The sequence below is a fragment of the Artemia sp. Qi Xiang Cuo genome, chromosome 5 (assembly GCF_049724085.1).
Source record: "Artemia sp. Qi Xiang Cuo chromosome 5, ASM4972408v1, whole genome shotgun sequence".
NCBI lineage: Eukaryota > Metazoa > Arthropoda > Branchiopoda > Anostraca > Artemiidae > Artemia > Artemia sp. Qi Xiang Cuo.
The window spans coordinates 61,288,223-61,313,476 of record NC_142798.1 but is presented as its reverse complement, the minus strand read 5'-3'; the positions used below and the strand labels follow the sequence as shown (position 1 = coordinate 61,313,476).

The window sequence follows — 25,254 nt, the reverse complement described above, 5'->3', positions numbered from 1 at the left end:
TTTTTAGATTATGCCCTTATTTATCCTTCATCCGAATAAAAAATACAAATTTTATCGAATACAAAATCTTATACGAAATGACGCGTAGCCCGGAGCCTCGTGTTTTCTCTAGCATTGTCAAGTAAAGATAGTATTGAATAAATTCATTTGTTGAATAAGAGTGTGCAATGAGTCAGAGAAAAATAATCGCCATTTTTATACCTAGTCAACCGGCTAAAAAAGCTAAGTTGGTGGATAGTGTAGCAGCAACCTAAGCACCAACAGAAGCTGGCCCAAGTGAGGTGTGTGATTATGCTATTTATGGTTTGACTAATATAAACTTATAGCCTTTGCTTCATGCAATAAATTCCATGCGAACTAAAGTTTAGCCTACAAAAGTAAGATCTTAATTTCACGCTACAACTTTGGATTAATGTATAAATCGCAAATTTTGTGGGGAAAATCATATAACCGAGCATATAACAAACAATTATAGATAAAGAGGTGTCATTAAAGGAGGGGGGGGCAGGCTAGGACTTCAGAGATGACTACAGGGACTACAGCCTGATTTATCAGACATAATTTATGGCAAAGAGTTTTGGAAGAGCTTAAGAGAATGAAAGAGCATTAAATGCTTTCCTAAGGCCCAGCCCTTTTTGCTAGGCGGACGCTCACCATTATTTATACCTCTTGTTATATTCTCACCCTACAAACTGGGTATGGCGCAAAAAAGGAATGAAAAAGAGCTAAAATACATTTGAATTGACAGTTTTAGTATAAATAAAAATTGCTGCTTCGTGACAAAATTCTACTTTTTAAAGTTAAATCGGCTGTTATTGCGAGGCATTCGCTTCACGTCAGCGTGCTTCATCCAAAACAAAATTTACGACTTGCCCTCCTAGATTTTGCTGATAAGCTAGATAAGTACGAGAATTTTTTTGTATTGAGTTGGTAATTTTCTTATTCGGATTATGTTATCCTTTAATTTACGAAATTCTACTCGTAGTTAAACTGACAAAAAACGATATATATGTTTTAACCCTTTTAAATTTCAGTTGAGAATTTGAGCATTTGGAGGCGCTTAAACATGCAGAAGATGCTAGAGCGTATTAAATGATCAGTCGAAAGATATTTGTATGCTATCGTCAATTTTGGCGGAAATAAAGCTATTATTATAAATGAGAGAAAAATCCCCCTATTTAATAGACCACCCCGTTATTAATCCTGAAATAACAAAAACGAAAACTATTAAGGGCAAAATGCCAATACGTAACACTAAACGGTAGCAGAAAAGCTAATTAGAAGCTAGGAGCAGCGGCGTTACTATCACTTTTTGGGGGGGGGGGGGCGAGCACGACGAAAGTTTTCCAACAAAACCAAAACTGTACCGACGGAAAAAAGGTTTAGAGTGGCGAAAATTTCTGTATAAATGTAAGTAAATGGCTTGAAAACAGTATTTTTTGCTGTGGAGCGTTGGAAATTCTAGAAATATTTCACAAAGAAAGTCTATTATTCCTTATGTCTCCTAGACACCTATTTAAGGGAACAATTCTTTCAGAGCTATCGGCCTCTGAATAAAGTTAAAACGTTTAAAAGCGAAAGCACTGGATTTTTTTCTAGAGTGGAAATGTAGCCGATGCATCGGATACGATATTGAGGGGCAATCTTGACATCTCCCACCATAAAAGGGAGTCACCCAACCAGCCAAAGCTAGCCGAATACCCCAAAACAAACAGGTCGCCGTTTTTCTGCTAAAGCCTATGAGAAAAAAACATGGGTAGAATATTCTATTAAAGAAGACGCCATTTACTACTTTTGCTGTCGGCACTTTTCCTTAACAAGGAATCATGAAAATACTTCTGATAATGTAGTGTTTGTCGACACAGGAATGAATAACTGGAAAAAGCTATTCGAAAGGATTGAAAAACACGAGGCTTCAGAAGCTAATAACGAAGCAAATCGCAGCTGGACCAAATATAAAGCAATTGAGTGTGGCACATCTGAGTCAATAGCTACAACTCTCTATTCAAATCGGAAGGAAGCCATAGCGGAAAATCGCCTGCATATAGTTACACTTGCGAAAGTGGCATGTGCCCTGGCACGCCAAGGGCTCCCATTTCAAGGTCATGATGAACACGACGACTCACACAATCTAGGTGATTTTATAGAAATACAAGAAATGATGACAGAGGGAAACCCGGATCTTCAGCAAAAACTAAAACGTCGGTATGGAAGCTATTTGAGTCCCGACTACCAAAATAGTCTTATAAGCATACTGGCTGACCTCTTGCGAGAACAAACAAGTTGCTCTATTAAGAAATATTGGGCAATCTGCGCAGATGAAACGAAAGATCTGTCGAAAAAAGAGAAGATTGGTTTAATTATTCGGTTTATTGATAGTAATGCTATCATCCGCGAGGAGACATTCGTAAGTACACATCTTGAACAATTAGATGCAGCGTCCCTTGCTAATGCAATCAAGGATCTTGTTGAAAAGCACGGACTGGATTGGAGCACCTATGTGGCTCAATGCTATGATGGTGCGAGCGTCATGAGCGGCGCATGTATTGGTGTTCAGGCTATTCTTAAAGGATTTGCACCACAAGCTAGGTATATTCTTGTCCGGAGGTTAGAAACTTCTTTTCTTGCATTCAGGCATTATATGTCTTTCTTAGCCCGAAGTGCGCCACCTCACGAACTTTTCCTTCGAATCCAACAAGAACGCGGAGAAAAGAAGATTGAGCTCGAGCGGCTAGCCGACACTCGATGGTGCTATTGGTTTTTCTCAATTCAGAAGATCCGAATATGTTTAGGTGCTATTCTCGAAACACTAAGGGTTATTTCGGATGAAGCCAATTCAACAGAGGACCGTTCTGAAGCTTCTGGGTTGCTGGCAACAATTGATGCCAAATTCTTGCTCATTCTTGAAATAATGAGCAGTATCCTTGGTCCGATAGATATTGCATCCAGACAACTCCAGTCATAGAGCCTCGTTCTTTCAGGCGTGAATTCTCTGCTTCAAGCAGTTCAACAACAGGTTCTAGAGCTCCGATCTGAAGAGCGTTGGTTTAAGATGGTCGAAGCAACGAAAAGCTTATGCAAGCAGCACTCAATCCAAATAGAAAAGCCTAGACGCTCGGTTGCTATAAGCAGACGCCTTCTCGATTTTTACGTCGAAACCACTGTCGGTGCCAGAGCAAGAAATCGAACAGAAGAGGATCTTGACATTTTTCAAACTTATAGGTCGGACATTTTATACTTCATAGTCGACCGAGTAACTTCGGAGCTGAGACAAAGGTTTGGTGAAAACTCCTCAGTAATCCAAGGCTTAGAAGCGTTTGAGCCAAGTTCACCAAAGTTCCTGGATGCACGTCTAATACAAGACTCTGTACGTGACTTTCCTACATTATTAGTAAACGAGTTGAAGTTTGAGTCGGAGATAACCTTGGCAAAATCTTATTTACAAAGGATGAAACCAGAATGCCCATCAAAAGCTCTTGCCTACCTCTACATGAACAAAGACGCCTTTGCTGTCATCTCGGAAGCTTTCGAAATTGCTTTGACGCTCCCCGTTTCAACTGCCTCTAACGAGAGATTTTTTTCAACGCTTAAGAGGGTTAAGACATATCTCAGAACAACCATGACTGATGAGCGACTTAGCAATTTGGCGAAAAAACCCTGTTCTAGGCCTTCCCTCAATTCAATTTTTAACAAAACAAAATGACATTTCCTAATTCTAAATTTTCTTTTTTGGCTTAGACCCTTCACAGCATAATATTTGTTTTTAAGTAATTTGCTTCCCTAAAAAGGAGTCTAAGAGGCCCAATATAAGGGATAATACAGTTTTAAATACTATTTCAAAAATATCCGCTACTTCGCGGCAGGAAATGCTCTTTCCAAGCCATCCATTCACTCTGAATTAGAAAATTTCACCAATTCAAACTTTTTTTCTTTTTTTACTTTTTTTTTAACAGAATATAATCAGCATAGTTTTGTACTTTCCTCACAAAGTAAAAGTGAAAATTTGCAAATTTTCTTCCGTGAGGTGGCAAAAGTCTTTGAAGTTTACCCCCTCCCCCAGAATTTTTCTGAATTTACGCCACTATTGATAATCGTGACAAATACTAGAGATAGAAATTAAATGAAGTTGGTCCAAAGAGAAAATTCCTGAAGTCCCATATAGGTGTCTAACTGAAGTTCTGCAACCAACATTAAAAAGAATCCTCATTGCTTTATTCTGAAGTATTTAGAGAGATTTGAAAACAGACGAAAAGGTAGATGCCCAAACCGAAATGCAATAGAGAAAATATGGGTGGACGAAAGAATAATAAATAGATTTTAGAATGGCTTTAGGAAAGAAATGACGAAGACGAGTTAGCATGCCAACATTTTGGGAAATTTTTAACGTCAGTGTTTTTACATATTTATGAAACGACAAATTTTCCTCTAAAATAATCCCAAGATATTTAAACTGATCTACCCGTTTTAATTCAAGACCATTCAAGAAAAAAGAGAACCTATCTGACACTACTGATCCAGTTCAAGAAAATAACATATATTGGTATTTTTTTCATTAAGAGCTAGAAAATTCCTTGAATACCAATCAGATACAGCTAGTAACGTACTTTCGAGGTTCTGGAAAAGAACTGATAGGTCCCAGTGAGAAGCAAAAATTACTACATCATCAGCAAACATTATAATTTTACAAAGAGGCAACACTTCTGGCAAATCATTTAGCACCAAAATATTCTTCAAACCTCAAACTAACATACACAAAAATTGTATATCTATGTTTGTTATAATTTGTTATCTATTTTTAATTTTATTTATTATTTTTAATTTTTATTGGTCCATTTACTACACAATTATTTTATTTTGCTTGCTTCACTATTACTATATAAACTTATCAAAGCAAAACTTACTTTGCCATGAATGGCACGTAAATAGCCTCTTTGTACAAGTCAGTTGCCATTTTCGCCGCCTCTGTTATGTTACGGCAGTCCATTAGCCAGAATCGAGCAGACACAGTCGTCGTAAAAGAAACACAGTCATTGACAAAAGCCAAAGGAGTTGAACCCGTTACATCTTCCCACTGAGCTCGGGTTGTTCCGCCTGTGATAAATAAATTAAAATAGAACATAAAACATATTTCGTTCTATACGAAAAGAAATGGTACGCAACCTTTACTATTAAATCCTGCTAGGAATCCATTTCTTCTGAGACACTCACAAGGTGGTCATCCGCAAAAATACGTTGATAATCCCATCCCTCCAACGTAATGATCACAGCTGAATACATCTATGATGTTTTATACTGAATTTATCGGCCATTCAAAATTAAAACATATTTCCCGGAAAACAGGCCATAATTTAAATTTAACATTCAAAGTTACCAATCCTCTACAGACTATCCTCCACTTTCTTTTGCATTTTACGTAGTATAATTTATTTTCATAATTGCTTTATTTTATGTATTGTTTTATCGGAAGATCTGCGAAACACAATATTTGCTGGTATTTTTATGTAACGTAGTAACTTTTGATACTATACTTTAGGAACTCACTTTTAGCAGAGTTTGTGCTTTAATTCTGGTCGAATAATATATAGCATATACTACCTCTGCCATCTCACAATAAAAAGAAACAGGTACGGCGTCTTTTAGTTATTTTATGTATTTTGGTCAGATATGTCATAAAAAATATACGATTTAACTCTAAATATGAAACTTCTTTAGCGAAACAATATTGTACAATAGAGAGCTTTCCGACATCAAAATAGAGTACGTTAAAGATTATATTAAACGTTATTGAAATAATAACTTTAAAAACAGCGAATCTTGAAAAAGTCCCATTTTCGTAACAAGGATTTCAAGGAGGTTCTTAATCAGTAGCATCAAAATAGCGTGAGCTACAGAGGTTCTGGTACGCTATTTTGATGTCGGAAAAGTCGCCAATGTCTTATTAGCAAAGCAACTATCATGCATAAGGATGCGTTGCACATATACGGTACCGTATGCACATTAGCTTATATCAAAACTCACAATCTCCACTACATTAATCTGATACACTACGCTTTTATAATTAAGCGTATTGATACAATACGCTTTGATTAATATTTACATATTAATCTGATACACTACGCTCTGCTCTCTGATGGATTGTAATTTTTTTTTGTAATTATGGTTTATTGATAAATCCTTCATTGTCGTGCTGATAAACTAAGCATAGAAAGACATTTCTCATAACTTTGTGAAGCACAGGAAGGGTTTTGTACTTATGTCTTAAAAAGAAGTTATTCAAATAATTGTAAAGTAGAATAATGTAAAATATTCTACTTTACAAAGTGAAGTATATTGGTAACAGTATTTATGGTCCGTATATTACGTCCAAATGCGATTGATTTTACTGTTACTGAATCTAAAAATTTCAGAACACTACTGGTTTAAACGTTTTAGATAAATAACTGCTTAAATACAGTAGCGATTATTAAATTGTTGTACCCGCAGAACATTGAAGGCGACATTTTTGAATTCTCAAGGATTCCGAAACCGATTTTTAAACGTACTATGTATCACCAACTTACAGCTGCAATTCCAAAACCTTAAATATCCTCGAGTACCAAATTACGAAGACCACACTGTCTTTCCAACATGCAACAATAAAATACTCCCAATTCTTCAACCAAGACACTGACAACCTTCTGACCACCAAACCAATTAATACGAATATTTCCCATATATATAATTATATATCAGTAACCCTGCTCAGCTAAAGAGAAAAGAGAAGAAAACCATTCAAAACTTCTGGATAAAACAAGGTTAGAACCAAAAACTAAATTAAAAGAGCCTTGGAGTCATCATTTGGAGAAAGTCCAGCCAAGACTCTTAGAATAAAAATGCAATAAAGAGAATATACAGTAGAGACAAAGTCTACATTTTCCATTAAAATATGTGACACAGTTCTAAAACCACACAAGATTCATACCCCGCCTTCGCGCACGCGCAATGACCATTTTTCCGTTATACGCATCACGATGAGCTTATGGAAACTGAACTAAAGTTCTGACGTATATGCTCAGGGTTTATACGCGCGGTATGAAATGTGTGTCATGTTTGGAAAAAGAAGTTGCTACTGGTATATCCTTAAACTGTGAATAAAACTTCCAAAGAGTAATGAAGCAAAGGATCTTTTATTTTGATTTTATCCCCGGGATTTTAATTGGTAGCTTTTTGAGGTTTCATTTATGTCTTTTTGCTGAGGACAGCTATTAGTCATAGAATCTAATTATTCGTATTAGCTGGTTTGTCTGCCGCAGTCTTGGTTGAAAAAGTTACCCACATCTGGGAACAATTTGACCTGTTCAAAGATCCTGTCTTCCGTATGCGCAATTTTCCTAGAACCTCCAATGGCCAATGTCAGAATAAAACAATATAACTACAAAGCAAGCTAAACAAAGAAAATAGGGGATTATGGCTGTTTTACAGGGTGTATCATGACAGGATCATGCTATCGCAAGTCTCGTTCATTACTCAAAATAAATTTCCATAGAAGCGCAACAGAATTTGACGAGCATACAGTGTTCTAATTTAAAAGTGTAACAAATTATTAGTAAAAATAACGGCTTTTTTGCATTCCAAATATAATAAGTAAAAAAAGAATAATTTTGCTGGGATACGGCATATTTGGTTGCTTGCGCTTTTTACCTTTCAGAGATCTCTTCCGAAATACGCCTGAGGAATGCACCCCATATCGCAGCCACAATATAAGAAAGAATAATCAAAAAACGCATTTAAAAGCTAACTCAAAAATAAAAACATTTATTATTTTACACAGCTACGGTAAAAGCAGAACAGAAATAAATACAAATAATAAATACACAATAGAAACTACAGTAGTGTTTTACCAAGGGTTTCAGCAACTCTGACTAATATTTCCGATACATTTCTAAATGAAAAACATAAAAACTGTAAACTACTAATTCTAACACATTCTTTCTGGATGCAGCAGTCATAAAGAAGACACAAACACAAATAATGACTTCTCTAAATCGGTCTGGACTTCTCTAAATGAAATTTCTAATGAAAAAACATAAAAACAACTGAATATGAAATTTCAGAAATTTCTGAATTTCTGAACATGAAATTTCTTGAAAAAATATGAAATTTCTAAATGAAAAACATGAAAACTATAAACTATTAATTCTAACACATTCTTTCTGGATGCAGCAGTCATAAAGAAGACACAAACACAAATAATGACTTCTCTAAATCGGTGGACTTCTCTAAATTTAGTGACTTCTCCTAATCACTAAATCGGGATCGACTCATCCCTTTCACTGGTGCTCAATGTTCCGATATCAATACGGCTGTACCGATACGTCACACTTGATACCCGTATCGAATATTGAAAATAACAAGTTTCTCTGCCATAGCAAAACTTGATGTGTGTTCATCTATAAGCATTGCATTAAACGAAACAGATACTTTTTGTCTTTTCCTTTAGAATGAGAATATCTGAATAAATTTTATATATACAAACCCAGTGATATCGCTTTTTCTATATAAACCGTGTGTATACCACGGTGATATAATATATATAGATACAAAAAAAGAATATAGGCAAGATCTTCACTAGTTTTTGCTATTTATTCAATTCTTCCATTCTAGTAATAACTTTATTCCATACTAAAGATTGGCATGACTCCGGGGTAACGGCGAAATCTAAGCTCGGAATTTTGCACAATCTGGGCCCTATTCTTTTTTCTATTTCTGTGATAACAAATACAAAAGAGCGGAAGTAATCCCAGAATATTTTAACCAAATATTTTTAAGATAATTTCAGACATAAGCATTAGTGATGACCAAGGCCGTACCCAGGATTTGTTTTTCAGATGGGGGTTTACTCATAAAAAAAATTTTGGGGAGGGGGGGGGGCTACACAAAAAAAAACGCACACAAAATTCGTTTATATCCATTTTTGTTCCGTTTTTACGAGTAAAAAAAAAAACATTTCGGGCGGGGTTCACCCCCCCTAACCCCCCTCCCCGCTGGGAACGGCCTTGGTGATGACCAAACACTATTCTTAATCAACGAAGGGGTTCGAGCACACTCGGTCCAAATGTCATCAAAGAGCAGCATATATGGCTTGAACAAATCCTCCGAATACGCAAAAGCTGCATTCCTAAAAGCTTCACTAACTAACCTGGGTTGGATAAAACCCAGGTGCTAAAGGTGAGGCTGAGGCGAGAATATTACTACTAATTTAGAATGTATCTATACATGCCATAAAACCTTACCCTCGAATTTACTGCAAAATAAATAGCACAAAGCGACGCGTTTTGCTTCAAGGCTGGCAGTTATATAACACAGCCATAGTAACAAACATAATTTAGAAATGCGCTTGCTTCAATATGAATGATTTTCACCGTGTTTTCAATAATTGAAAAATAATAACCTACTGCACTTTGAACATGCTCTTACTTAATAAACTAGAAGATTTTTTTCTTTTTTTGAAAAAGCAACAGTCAAGAAACAGACATAACAAAAGACCCAATCGTGGACTACAAGGCTATTTGTGAGAAAGGTTATAACAAACCTTGATCAAGTGTGTCCTTTCCTATATAAATTATAGAACAAATTACAATGGGGAAATAATCTAAACTATACAGATGCTTTACTGCCCTGCTAAGCCCAAAGAATATGTAAAGAGAATAGCTTTGAGCATTTTTAAATGTGTGTTTTGAAAATGAAGGAGATTATTTCCAGAATAATCTCCAAACCTGCCTAAATGTACACCTCTGGGCTTTGTAACTTGTATTATTCATTCCACAGTTTAGTTATAAACAATACGTTCAGAGCTCAAATTGACAGAGTCAGCATTAAAACAAAACAAAACAAAAAACACGAGAATTCAATGCTTCTATTAACAAAAAATAGTGTTCGATGGCAAGTCTTAATTCTTTTTTACTGGCATTAATCCTTATTTTTAGGCAATATCTTTGTGAACTTATATACAAAAGAAGTAATAAAGTGATGTGACAGTAGTACATCAACAAATACAAAAGTGGACTTGGCCAATTGGCCAAGTCCACTTTGGGAGATAATTACAAAGAACAACAAGTTATTTTGGGAGATAATTACAAAGGAAATTAACCGTTTGGGAGACATTTAAAAAAAAAATAACCTGAATAACACTTTATCGCGCTTAGAAGGACAGGACCACAAAGCAAAGAAAGATAACCTAATCAGATTTACACATAAAACTAAAAATTCTGTGAAATAAATACGTACACTTAGTAAGAAAATTCAGGCCTAAGGAAACTAGAGAGAAATCTTTGACAATCGTTAGGTCCCATCCTTACCAACTACCTATGACAATAATTTCTACTAATTATGAATCGAAGAGCAAAGCGGTTGCAAGGTATGAGCCTTCAAAAATAACTACCTTCTACGCCTCTCATTAACAAAACTTATTAAAAATTTTCCCACGTAAGGCCAAGTAGATGCCGCAAGGTCCCACTCTAAGACCCTCTTGAGGGTAATCTCCGCCTTAACTGAGGATAAGTATAAGGTCTTTGGTTGGTCCTAATTTTACGAATCGATGATATTTTGGTTAATTTCCTATCAACAGTATGAACTAACCAGGTCAGAATCTAGACAGCCCATTTCAGAAATTCAGTCTCCGTTCGTCTGTTGTACAGACTAACCACCTACACAGCTGTTACTGGTAATTAACTAATTGTCAAGACTAGCGGTAAATCTTTCCATTTAAAGAAAGCTTAATTGATTGCGGCAAAAGGATGACAACTGGTGACAAATGTTCTTTAGGAACTTAGGGCCTTTAAACATTAATATTTATCTACTGATCAGCCAGCTATCAGAGAAACTGCTCAGATGAGATAGTATAATAATACTGTTTTGTTATCAATTCAGTAAGAAGAAATAATCTTAAATGGTAATTGAAAGGATTTAATCTTTACTTTTAAGCAGTGTTAAGGCCGAAAAAACGACAGAAAAAAACCCACTTGATATCAATTAAAGTCCAACTTCTACAACTCAGTTTGTGCCTTTTCAATCTCGATAGAATCTTAAGCTAAGACCTCGTCATTTATGGTAAGTAAGTTCATTTTGACACACCCTTCTGTCGAAAGCAACAAAGTGGCGAGATTTATATTTTGACAGGGTTTTTCTTATAAAAGTTCCTAAAGACGTAAACTTGCCTCAGCAGCAACCGCAGCAACCCTGTTTATTTGCATGATAAATCTATGTATCAGATGTAAATATAGAAAAAAAAATATAAAAATAGTGAGGGGCTTTGACCAGCATTGCCAATGCGGTACAATTGTATCTCTTTTGGTACAATTTAGAGGTCCTGGTTCAATTCGGTTCATTTGGATTTTTTTTTGGTACAAAATTCTCCGGTACATTTTGTTTTATTTGCTCATTTCTGTCTCGAATATCTGTTCAAATTTTAGTTTATCGAACATTTTTGTCTTGTTACGGTAGATTTTAAATCTGATGCTCAGATGCCACAAATTAATCTCTTGCGGTACAACTTTAGTTGGAAAACCGGGTCAACTAATTTCAAAGCGTTCGCAACACTGGCTTTGGCTCTAGCTGAACTGACCAAGACTGTCATCTTTTGCATTTCTGGCCACATAATAATTGCCGTGGCATCCATCATGCAGAATTATGGCTGTTATTATTCGTACATTTCTTTACAATTCTACAGCGGGCAAAAACTAATTATGTGGCTGCAAAAATAGCAACATGTTTGAGATTTATCTGGTGCTGACCATTTTGCAATTGCAGTTCAAGCCCTATTTAAATTCTGTACAAGTTGATAAATGTGAGAAATGCGCAAGAAAAAAACAAAGAATGTTTCATTTTACATCTTGTAATTGCATTCTGCATAGAACTTAGGTTCATGCAAACATGAAATTTATGCAGCGAGTCAATTCGTAGTTTTATTTCAATAATTTACGAATTGAAAAAAAAAATCAATCGCCGAACCGAAAAAATAGGTACAAATCTATATTTTAGATTCGTCTTCCGTCATGGTTCTTTCACACTACGATGCGGAACCTTTCAAACTATCATAGCTCAAGACTTAAACTTACGTTATGTAATCTAGAAGAGCAAATCTTGCCTGAATCGTAGGGATTGCTAAATAGACTCGAGCTCTATTTGGAGCTTTACAGTAGGTAAGTTTACCTTACATTACCTATATGACAAAAAGGATTCCGATTACGAAAGTTCTTTGAAGAAAGAAATGCATGGGACAGTTTCTGTGAGAAAATTGAATCTCCCTTTCTTATTTTGAAAATTGCATAGTATGCTTATGTTGATTGTGATAATTGTAGAAGAAGATCCTAACGGTCATATAGATTTTTACTTTATCCAAGTTGGAAAGGATTTGTTTCAGTACGTCGGTTACAATAGTATTGAAACTAGTATGATAAAATTTCTAAATCTAAAAAACTGTCAAGCACCATTTATCACGGTGTTTACCATCCACAAAAGAAATGATGCTTAGAGATCGCACAAAATGTAGCATTTTTTGTCTACAATATTCTAATGTTTTTATCTGAACCCCTCCCCCCTTTTTTTTCTTTTTAGGGAGCCGATTTTGCAGGAAAAAATTATTTTAGCTGATTTTGTGAATTGAGGTGAAATTCATTTTCAACGGAAAATCCTCCTACTGCAGTTTCTGGCATTAGCAGGTGCCATGTGGCATCAAACAGTTATGTAATTTCCTTTGAAGGTGTAATTGTCTTTGAGAATCAACGGATAATGTTTGAATTTTTGCGGACACAGATTTTTGTCAAATTTAACAAATTAGTTAATTGTTTGTTTACCTTTCAACGTAAGTCAATAATAAGGCACAGGTCCGACTGAATGAATAATGGTTTCCAATATATTTATTCCAACAAAATAATCTTTTATAGATAGATAGTCTTTTTATTTATTTTTATGGAGTTGATTTCGCGATTTTTTTTATTTTTGCTGATTTTGTGAATCCTCCTCCCCCAAACACCCTTCTCTACGGGTATTTATATACACCTCCTGTAGATAATTCGCTTAAATCTTAGCGAATGAAGAGCGCTTAAGCGCAATGATGGGAACATTTGCAGTTTAAAATGTTTGGTATAACAAGGGCGAAAGTACATCCATTTTATAGTTTTAATTGATAGCATATCTTACCGGTAATACTGCATAAAAGCCGGAGTGTCGGAGCGTCTCCACTGTACTGATTGATCATTCCTCTGGCAGCCGCTTGTGGCACAGGTATTGTTAGAGTGATGGGCTTATGGAATTTTCGCCGACGAGGTTCTACTGTAACAATTGGCGACACGGCAACTCTATTTCCTAATAGCTTAGCAACAACTTCAGTCGGTATTGGCTGAGCCTATAATAAAGAGATGCTTGTCAGACATAACGCTCTCATTTGTATTTAAATAGGCAACGTAATTCAAAGTCAATATAAACCTATCTTTGCAACAAATTTTGAAGTTTGGGTACTTGTGTACTAGTTGGTACACACCGCTATAGACTGTATCAAGGAAACCACACACGAAACCCGCAAACGGGTATAAGCAATAGAGAAATAGAATGCAAAGCGTGATTTTCATTCCGATTACAATATGGAAACTTTTGCTTTTGGGGTTTAGGGGAGGGGGGAGGGTACCTAGGTTAGGTTAGGTTACGTATTTAATATATGCTATGCTTTACTCCCCACCCCCACCCTAATGTGCAAATATATAGCCCAAATTTTTTTTTAAACTATTATATATTCAACCTATTTTATTTTTCATGATTAGCATTAACCAAAATTGACTTCTTTCGTGTGTACCATTTAGTGCACAAGTACCGAATTTCGTTTTCTGCAAAGTTACTTTTTTTTTACCATGCCAACTTGTAAAGGTTTTGATTGCTTCCTTATGCTCTCAGAAAAATGTCCTACCATTAAGACAGTTTTGCAAGGTTAACCCCTTGCTGTTCATCGGTTTAAATACACTAGCCATCTACAGTTTTTGAGTAAACTAAGTATGGGGTATTTTCTCATTTATTTTACTATGACACACGGGATTTCACTGAACAACTCCCAAGTTGACTATTTTCCTCTAATCTTTTCCTCAACCGTAAAGTGTTCCTTTTTTAATTCTTCTAAACTAAACGATAGGGAATAGCTTATAGCTAATGCACTACGGCCTACAGCCCTTTCTACAATTTTATCAGAAAACCTGCGCTTTAGTGAGAACCGGTTGGAATCTCCATACTCGGTAACTAATCTATTATATCTATTCTTTAAGCTAGTCAAAATTTTCCTAAGCGATTTTTTTTGCAATGCTACAGATGGTTCTGGTACGTCAATTCTCTAGAGAATAGATGGCCAGGGTAAATTGTAATCCATTCTCCTTTCCCCATTGCCCAGTCTCTTATAAACTCGGATTGTCTAGGAAATGTATGAAATTTGGCGTCCTTGCTCTAAAATAAGACACTCGATTTAGTTGCCCTGTGAGGTGACAGGGAAGATCATTTTTTGGGCGGAAATTGGTATTCTCTTATCTTGGCGAGTCATGGAACCTCAAATAGTTATTCAGAGAGCCACGAAAATCATCTTATAGCACACGTCATTCTTTTCGATACCACACAAACTGTGGGCGATGATCAGGTCAAAGATAACGAACTCGGAATGGAAAATCCCAGCAAAACCCCCTTGCAGAACTTTATTACTCAGTTCAATGTAATTTTATTATTAGGAACCAATATATTCACTCAACATTTATATTTGAAGGATCATCATACTCAACGCAGTTTTTTGTTCCCTTATTCTTTCTTTAATAAAAAAAAACAAGTTTTTTTTAAACTGAATTAACACTTAAAACGAACAGAAATTATTCCGATTATGAGAGGGTTGCCCCTCTTCTCAATACCTCGCTAAAGTTTTTTAGTAGTTTAAAAAAACTCCTTTTTCTAATTAAACGGCCATTATTAAGGTCAAATATGTTTGTCGTTTTAACACCTTATTGGCTCTCCCTTGTTCCCATATGAAAGTTTAATCCAGTAAAAAGAAGGAAAAGCTGACTTTTTCTGTAAGAATTTTAAGCCAGAAAAATAACACAAAGCTTATGAATCAAAAGATTCTTTAATAAATAATCCCTCTGTTCCTCTGTAGTAAACATCTCTAAATTTGCTCGTACTCTTTCAAGTCTATTTCTGTACAGATCCAGTAGCTTTGTTTCAAAAATTGTACAGCCTAGGAATGCTAATATTCTTGTTTTACTCAAGGGACAATAAGAATAAATATCCCGGACGTTATTTATAACTATTTAAAATGAGTTTCCATAAACCAAGGTTCCCAAAAGACGAATTCCAATTATGGCACATCCGAGATGAATGTTTTCCATTCCTTTTTCCATGGAAACAGGTCAAATAAAGAAAAAAAAGGAAGCGAAGAGCTTAGTGATACCTTAGTGCTAAACAAATAGAAAAATACACAATCATACTTTACTACTAATACCAGGATTCGATAAAAGCGGAGAATGTTGAACCAATACTTCTCCACAGTTCAGTTACTCGATGATAAATTTGTGAAGACGATGATAGGATGTGTACATCTTTTCTTTAAATTCTGTGCTTATTCCAGATATTTATTTTACTAAAAGCAGAGTAGAATGGCTCCCAACACACTAAAGAAGTTATTGTTCTAGGGGATTTAAGCTTTCAGGAATTGATTTACAGACAAATTGAAGCTTAGGTTTTTACCAAAAAAAAATATTTCTTCATAACAATCTTTTTGTGATGTTTCGTCTTGGAAAAAACACAAAATTCCATATTTTTGCCGATAGGAGCTTGAAACTTTTAAACTAGAGTTCTCTGATATAAATTTGATCATCACTTTGATTTTCACCATTACTCGCCTTTTCGGGCTTGTACCTTTTGATATGTACCTTTAAACGAAGTTTTCAAACAGTTCGTGGTAACGAACTGTGAGTAAGGAGCGACCCGGCTCAATAGTAACCGAAACTCTTAAAAACAGAATTTGGATACAGATACACCAAACGAAGAGGATTATTATGCTGATTTTAAATATATAAGTTTCATCAAGTTTAGTCCAAACCATCAAAACTTATGAGCCTGAGAAAACTTGCCCTATTTTCAAGAAAAAGGGGGAAACACCCCCTAAAGTCATAGAATCCTAATGAAAATCACACCATCAGATTCAGCATATCAGAGAACCCTACTGTGGAGGTTTCAAGCTCCTATCTGCACAAACGTGGAATTTTTTATTTTTTGCCAGAAGAAAGATCATGGATGCGTGTTTATTTTTTTATTTATTTTTTTTCCAGGGGTGATCGTATCGACCCAGTGGTCCTAGAATGTTGGGAGAGGGCTCATTCAAACGGAAATTTAAAGTTCTAGTGCCTTTTTTTAAGTGACCAAAAAAATTAGAGGGCAACTAGGCCCCCTCTCTCTCTCATTTTTTACCCAAAATCACCGGATCAAATTTTTAGATAGCTATTTTGTTCACCATAGTTGAAACATCTAATAACTATGTCTTTGAGGACGACTTAATCCCCCAAAGTCCCCAAGGGAAGGACTGCAAGTTGTGACCTTTGCCCATTGTTTATATTAATTAAAAAAAAACTTTTTCCACGAAATAAGTTTTTCAAAGAAAAGTAAAGAACCCGATTAAACCAAAAATGGGCAAAAATTAAATAAATGGATAAATGATGGGCGTGGAAGGGGTGTTAGTTGCCTTCCAATCACTTTTGACTATTAAAAGGGGGACTAGCCATTTCAATTTCCAATTGAATGAGCCCTTTTTTAAGTTTCTACGACAATGCTTTCTGTAAAAAAAAAACTTATATACCTCCAAGGCATAACTTACAACCCTTGCCATAAGGGCTGTGGGGGGGGGGGGTTGTCATCCTCAAAAACCTAATGTCCAGAACTTTCAAATACGTGTAACAAAATGGCTATCTCAAAATTTAGATTGGATGTGTTTGGGGAAAAGTTGGGCGTGAGAGGGGGGTTAGTTGCCCTCCAATCACTTTCGACTATTAAAAAGGACACTAGCCTAGCCCTTTGAATTGCCAATCGAACGATCCATTTTTGAAGTTTCTACGACAACACTTTCTATAAAAAACCTTATATGCCATCGGGGCATAACTTACAACCCCTGCCCTGAGGGCTGTGGGGGAGTGTCCTCCTCAAAAACATAATTTGTATCTGGAAATTAGCTACGCTGAACAAAATGGCAATCTAAAAATTTTGATTGAATGTATTTGGGGAAATGGTGGGTGTGGAAGGGGTGTTAGTTGCCTTCCAATCACTCTCGACTATTAAAAAGGGCACAAGCCACTCCAATTTCCAATCGAATGAGCCCTTTTCGAAGTATCTACAATAACTTCTTCGATACGAAGTGCCCTGGTCTAAGAACAAGAACCAAAAAAAAAAAAAAAATACATTGTGCCAACATCGTTCTTTACTTAGGCAGCGCTATTGCGCTGCCTATGATATGGTATTGGTTATTGGTAAGTATAGAGACGTTTTCAGGGAAGGATTTTTTTATGAGGAAGGGGGGGGGGTCGAGGTGATTGAGTTACTTGGTAACATCTTTCCATAGAAGAATTTTTCACGGGGAAGAAAATTTCTATGAAGGGGATGCTGGGTTTCCCAGCATTATTTAAAAAAATAAAAAAAAATAAATAAAAAACTAGTTTTTTCAACTGAAAGTAAGGAGTAACTTTAAAACTTAAAACGAACAGAAATTATTACGTATAAGAGGGGTTTCGTCAACATTTCCACATGTAAAATTAGGTCGGCAAAGAAGAAGTAAGAGGGTTCTTGAATGCGTTGAATCTGATGATGTGATTTTCATTAAGATGCCTTGACTTTTAGGGGGCGTTCCCCCCTTGTTCGAAAATCAGACAAATTTTCTCAGGCGCATCGCTTTCGATGGGGAACACTAAATTTAATTCTGTTTTTTAGTTTCGGTTATTATTGAGCCATGTTACTCTTTACTTACAGTTCATTATGACTTATATGAGGGGGGTTTCCATCTCCTCGATAACTCGCACTTTACGCTAGTTTTTTTTAGAACATTAGAAAAACCAATTATTCTAAGGAAACAGCCCGTGTGTTTCAGGAATCCTTCTTAACGAACTGGGACAAAAAGTCAAACTTTAGCGTAAAGAGCGAGGTATTAAGGAGAGGACATCCACACTCACATAAGTAATAATTCCTGTTCGTTTTAAGATTTGATACTACTCCTTACTTTCAGATGAAAAAAAACTTCCTTTTATTTAATTTCTGATCTTTTTTTTAAATAATGCTGGGAAATCCGGCTCCCCTCCATGGAAAATTTCGTCTCCATAAAGCCGATTCTTTTAATACATCTATTGATATCCAAATTCAGTTTTTTAGAGTTTTAGATATTACTGAGCCAAGTCGCTCCTAACTTAAAATTCGTTACCACGAACTGTTTTGATTGTATGTTGTTGTTTTTTTAAGGTAAATAAAAGGAATATTTACAAACTTTTTTTTTGTCCTTTACAATCAAGATTTTAGCTCGCTATTTATATTTTGAACAAAATTTTGCACCAAATTTTAAAAATAGGTGTACTGTAGAACCTTGGATGGATGGGTAACGGGATTATTATTCAAATAAATGGATTGAAAACTGGTATATTCTCTGGTCAAACAGTTCGTGGTAACAAACTGTAAGTAAGGAGCGACTCGGCTCAATAGTAGCCGAAACTCTAAAAAACAGTATTTTGATACCAATAGATACATGAAAAGAATCAGATTTTTATGCTTATTTTAAATATATAAGTTTCATTAAGTTTAGTCCTGCCCATCAAACGTTACGAGCCTGAGAAAATTTGCCTGATTTTCAAAAAAAGGGAGAAACATCCCCTAAAAGTCATAGAATCTTAATGAAAATCACACCATGAGATTCAGCGTATTAGAGAACCCTACTGTACAGGTTTCAAGCTCCTATCAGCAAAAATGTAGAATTTGTATTTTTTTTTGCCAGAAGAAAGATTACGGGTGCGTGTTTATTTGTTTTTTTGTTTGTTTGTTTTCCCAGGGATGATCGTATCGACCCAGTTGTCCTAGAATATCATGAGAGGGCTCATTCAAACGGAAATTAAACGTTCTGTTGGCCTTTTTAAGTGACCAAAATTATTGGAGGGCAACCTGACCCCCTCCCCCGCCCATTTTTCCCCAAAGTCGCCCGATCAAAAGTCTGAGATAGCCATTTTGTTCAAGAAGGTCGGAAAATATAATAACTATGTCTTTGAGGATGACGTAATCCCCCACAGTCTCCGGGGGAAGAGCTGAAAGTTATGAACTTTGGCCTATGTTTACAGATAGTATATTGATTATTGGGAAGTATACAGACGTTTTCAGGGGTGATTTTTTCTGGTAGTTGGGGGAGGAGGGGGTGGGTAGGGGATTACATGGGAAGATCTTTCCATGGAGGAAGTTTTCATGGGAGATGAGACATTGCTATGAAGGAAGCGTCAGATTTTCCAGTATTATTTAAAAAACGATCAGAAATTAAATAAAAAAACAAGTTTTTTCAACTGGAAGTAAGGAGCAACATCAAAACTTAAAGCGAAAAGAAATTATTACGTATATGAGGGGGTTTGCCCCCTAATCGACATGTCAATTTTTAGGGTACAATTTTTTAGTAGTTTCATAAGTGATATTTATTCTAATTAAACGGTCTTTGCGATTAAGGGGTCATTATTAAAGAATTGTAACAAAATTCGCACTTTAGCGTAAAGAGCGAGGTATTGACAAGGGGGTGAACCCCCTAATATACTTTATTTGAAATATACGAATATTGAAGTTCGTTACGTAACTTAATACGTAAGTTATGTATATTTATTACTAATAAAAACGTTCGTAAATAAAATTAAAAGTTCTAGTGCCCCTTTTAAGTAACCAAAATCTTGGTGGGCAAGTAGGCCCCCTCCTCTGCCCTTTTTTTCTCAAAATCATCCCGTCAAAATTTCGAGAAAGCCATTTAGCAAAGAAAAAATGTAAAACTAATATGCAAATTTCGTTTTAATTATTCATATACGGTGAGCCAAAATCAAAACCTGTATTAATTCAAAAACGTTAAGAAATTAAATAAAAAACAAGTTTTTTAACTAAAAGTAAGGAGCGACACTAAAACTTAAAACGAACAGAAATTATTCCGTATATGAAAGGGACTGGTCCCCTCCTCAACGCCTCGCTCTGTACACTAAAGTTTGACTCTTTCTCACAACACTGTTTTTTAAACAATAAAAACTTTAGCCTAAAGAGCGAGGCGTTGAGGAGGGGACAGCCCCTTTCATATACGGAATAATTTCTGTTCGTTTTAAGTTTTAATGTCGCTCCTTAATTTCAATTAAAAAAAAGCTTTTTTTATTTAATCTTCTATAGGGCTGAAGCCATTTTGACCCCACTGTGTTAAAACCTTGAGTGTAGACAAATAATGATCGATCATTTCGCGAGAACCTTATTGTGTCATGTTTCGCTTTAACTGCTTGTCTTTTTAAATGACTAAAAATAAAATAGAACCAATGCAACCAGATTTGTGCAAGGTTGGCGTTCCCTTGTTCTGATCTTTAATCAAGGAGTCTTCGTTGCCTGAGCTTTTCAGCAGATGAACACAAAAAAAAGAAGAAAATTTTACACTAAGAATCAATACAACCATATTTTTCTTCAAACATTCTCTACCTTGATAAGTTCCACTTGGTCCTAAAAATTTTAACTTGATGCACGGAGTCGTTCTTTTAGATTGCAGGTACGTCCTTTTGACCAAACGAATACGTAGTGTCTTTTGATTTAATTCAACAATCTCCTCAACTTTCCCAGGAAGTTTAAAATTAAAATTTTTTTTCGAGATTTGGAAGCAATAGATCTCTGAGGCTTGAGCCACGACCCGGAGGTTTTTATAGGTCAGCCCCGCAGCAAATTACAATTATAAAAGCCTAAATACCCTTAGATACTCCTGGAATATTGTATATAAGCCAATTTTACAACCACAAGTTCGTGTCTTTTGATTTAGTTCAAAGTTCCCCAGGAGACTTCCTGATAATTTCGTCTTAATATCCTTAGCCGTTCTTGAAATAATGCAGATACCCCCTTTTAAACAACGTGGATCCACATAGCTTCTTTAGACTTTGTTCAACATCCCACTTAACATACCCTGAAAGTTTAAACTTAATGCCTTTAGCCGCTCCTGAAATATTGCAGATGCATCCTTTTGACAACCAGGATACATACAGTATCTTTTGATTTCGTTCATAATCCCTTGATTGTTTAAGCTTAGTACCGTAAAAAGTTCCCGGGATATAACGGATACGCCGTTCTTGAAACGTTGCACATACGCTCTTTTGACAACCTGGATGCACATAGTGTCTAGATTTGTTTGAATATTCCCGTCAAAAACCCATTTAAATGATGAAAATACAATTAAATGAAAAAATTGAAAATTTCTCGATTTAACTTTCAAGTCATTTTCAAATGGATTTATTTATTTTACCTTGGTTGCATAAATTACAGTGGCCTTCAAGAGGACTAAGTAGATCAAACGGTGACAATATTGAAAAATAAAATTTGGGAACATCTGAGGCTTCCATTTCTGAGAATATTATTATATTCAGTTAACTTTCATAATTTGAAAATTTATGCGTGTGTTTTTTTTTTTTTGTTTTTTTTTTTCTTTAGACTTCAATAGCAGCACGAACCAGGGACAATTTTATTTCGGTGACATCCAGTTCTATCTTATTTATAACTAATGTTACTACATTTATATAGTTATCTGATAGATAATTCAACGTATGTTCAATATGCTTTTCATATTTTTTTTAAGTTAAATTTGTGCTTTCAGTCACGTACCTATTTCTCGCAAGACAAGTACAGTTTACTATAAAATTTAGAAAATGTAGAAATTGAACCCTGACTTTAAAATGGACGATAGAGAGTTTACGCCAGTTGTCCGGCCTTGCAAAATCAAACAAATTCTGAGTCCCTTTATTAAAGTTCCACTCCAAATAGTACGCTACTGCTTATTTGACTGCGTTGTTGGAGCAGGACTTGGTTTTGGCCTCGTCATCTTTTCGCCACTGATTTTTGGTTATTGTGAAAAAGTAGTATGGGTCTACCCTATACAGTTTTACGGAGCGTGTAGACCTCGGGTCGGATTCATGAATAGAATATTGTTTTCTGGAGTACTGCGTTTATTATTTACATATATTATACGTATATTATTTTACGCTGCCAAGCTTATCAACAAATTCAAAAAGCATATAAATTAAAGACTAACCTTTAATAATGAACAACGAAGACTTTATATCAGCCAATCCGTCGTCAGCAACCCTCGAATGTCTATCTATTCCTAAAATTTCTAATAAGCCTGATATTTCTATTTTTTTTTTTGATCCCTCTGAATGTTTATTCATAATCGATATTGTTTTAAACGCACAAAGACAGCTCAACGTTGGCCGGTTATTAGTGGGATCTTTGACTTTCTCGAAAGTACTCCATAGGCAATGCTCGTAAATCGCAAATTTTACCGTATTTGCCGAAAGAGCCCAATGCAACTTTATTTGTGAACGAGCAATGTTAATAAATTTATTTTGTCAAAAGATTGCTTCTTCTATGATTGTTCTGTGGTTTAGAAGAAAGCTAAAAAAAAAACACATAACTTTTGCTATTGTGTAGAAAATTGCAGAGATTGTCGATTCAAATATTGTAGAAATTTGAGAATTGGATATTTACCCGATTAAAGTTGAAATTTTTCAACTCAATGAATTGTTGGACAAAGCAACTACAATTGCTAAGTTCATACATAAAGCATAAAGATTGCTTCAGCATGAACATTGTCATAACTCAATTCATCTTTTTGACGTTTCACAAGCGGTTCTCCCAGCGGGAGTGATGTGATATTTTGTTACGTCGTGACAAGAGACTGAGACTGCACAAAACGTGACCTGCTGCTCCGGTTGTACTACTAGTTACCTATCATCACAAAAGTGTTGTGCTACTGCTGCTGCTGCGAGTCTCAACGTGTTTTACGCACAAATATATTTTTCCAGAAACAAACATTGGATTTTATTTCGTTAGGAAGGATAAATTCCTAAAAAACAACAAAATTCAGGCAAAAAAATATGACAAATTTGAAGTATCCAACCCAAATCAGAAAAATCATGAGAATTCAAAAGGACTTTCCTGTGAATTCAGATAAACTACCCCCCTCCCTCTGCATCGTGCATGCTCATTCCCTCTCAGCATTTACGTTTTAACATAGGTTTTGTGTAACTAAGGTTTATGAGTTCTCAGGACTTTCAGAGAAACTAAGTAGTTAGGATACTAAATAAAGCCAAATGCAATTTTTTATGCAATAGTATTGGCTCAATACTATATGTTATATTCATTCGTGAGCTACATAATTGCTATTCTAAGCAATTCGACAAATCATCTAATTGATATTCAGCTAATTCTATTCTAAGATTTATTTTTCTGATTTTTTTTATGTCAAGTAAAGACAATATTCAGTCAGGCTGAAATCCCTCTTCGTAGTCGTAAAAACTCAACTTTTGTCATAGATCATGGCTCTAAAATTTATAAGAATCGACGCTTTGTTTTCTGAGAAACAGCACTGGAAGTGCCAAGATAATCTCATCAATATCAGCCAAAGCAATTTCAAGGTTTGTCAAGGTATTAGAGCTAAAACTTGATGGAAGCGAGGTTTTAAAAACTATCGCAATGTCTTCTCGCTAGATACGTAAGTATTCTGAAATTGGGACGAAAAAAATTCCCCCTTTTTTTCTGATTCAATATTTTTTTCATTATTTAGTCTCGAAAAAACGTACCTTGATACAGATACATCAATATGAAATACAAACCAATAAATCAGGAAGTTGACGGAATACGATATCTTTTTGGGGAAAAAAAACTGGGATTAACTAAGTTCTGTAGTTTTATGTCCATCACGTTCACAGCAAGAGGTTGTATAATTTACAGAAATGTTCAGCAATGGAATATTTATTAAGCTGCTCTAATTATCTCAATTAGTTGACTCCGCAGGTACTACTTGCCGTCAATCAACTATATTACTGTATCAAAAAAAGAGAGGGGAAAAAACCAGACAGGTCGATCATCGAAAACTGAAGTTACGACCTTCGGCTGTAATTGCAACGTCAGGAAGAAAGATTTACGTCCATCATGTCATCCAGATATACCTAAAGCCTAATAGACAGGGCTGCCACTAAGAATTTAGCAATGCCCCCAAATTAACTTGCAAAACAAATCCCATAATTTAAGAATGATCCAAAATATTGAAAAAATAGCAATATAAATGCTTAATATACTTTTTGAGATTAGTTTTTAATATAAATATGATCCTCCCGAAATCCCAGTTCCAGGAATGCAATCTAGATATTTTTTTTGAAAATCCTAAGGAGTGGCAGCCCTGCTGATGAGTGAAGCTACATGAAAGTAAGACAAAAGACTGCTAGCAAAAGCAGGGTTTGTTAAGGACTTAAAGCAGGTTGCTTCCAACACCATAAAATCCATTCTTCAAAAAACACATTGAACATGCAAAAGATTTATGCGGCCTTCCGCTTCCCTGGTCCCATCTCCTGCCGTATCCTGAACTAACCCTGCTATGCAAGCCATATTAATTTTATAGAAGAATTTATTCAACCAAAAATTTCATTTTACATGATACTGACAAAAAATATAATTTCCTTTGTTAAAAACATTCACCCAAATATTTTGCACTTTAGCGAGATTAGGTCTGAGATCAATAGTTGGAATACAGAAAGCCGCATAACTAATCTAAAAATATCAAAGGACTAAAAACAAAAAATAAGGATGCAAATGACAAAATAAAATCACAAAACAAAAGTTTGTTTCCCAAAATAAAGATTAATTTTGGGAACAAGACAAATCTACAGCAAGCTACTACCGTGACTTGAAGAGTGAGATTTCAATGGATAAAGGCATGAGTCCAATAACTACAGAACGTCAGCAATTGCTCTGGAAGTTCGCTAATATTTATTCTCTGGAAGTTTTTCTTAAAAATTTCTTATGGATAGTGGAAGTCTTTATTATGAATGATCATCTTAGTTCAGATACTTCTTATAACTTTTCTGAACAAGATCAGGGAACGAATAAATGATAAAAGAAACGATAAAAATATTTTCTATTCAAAATTAACTGACCTCAGCAAAAGCTCACACTGCGTCCTTACACATTATTTTT

General features: G+C 35.3%; 1 protein-coding gene across 9 annotated transcripts in view; it reads right to left on the bottom strand.

Annotated features, from left to right (window-relative positions):
* Positions 1–25,254, bottom strand: part of LOC148952344 (uncharacterized) — a 363,983-nt gene that overhangs the window by 125,377 nt on the left and 213,352 nt on the right. For all 9 annotated transcript variants that reach the window (XM_089089795.1, XM_089089796.1, XM_089089797.1 and 6 more), the window contains 2 exons: positions 13,180–13,384; positions 4,902–5,091 (listed from right to left, as the gene is read on the bottom strand). In XM_089089795.1, coding sequence (XP_088945921.1) covers positions 4,902–5,091; positions 13,180–13,384 — 395 coding nt within the window. The remainder of the gene's footprint in view (positions 1–4,901; positions 5,092–13,179; positions 13,385–25,254) is intronic.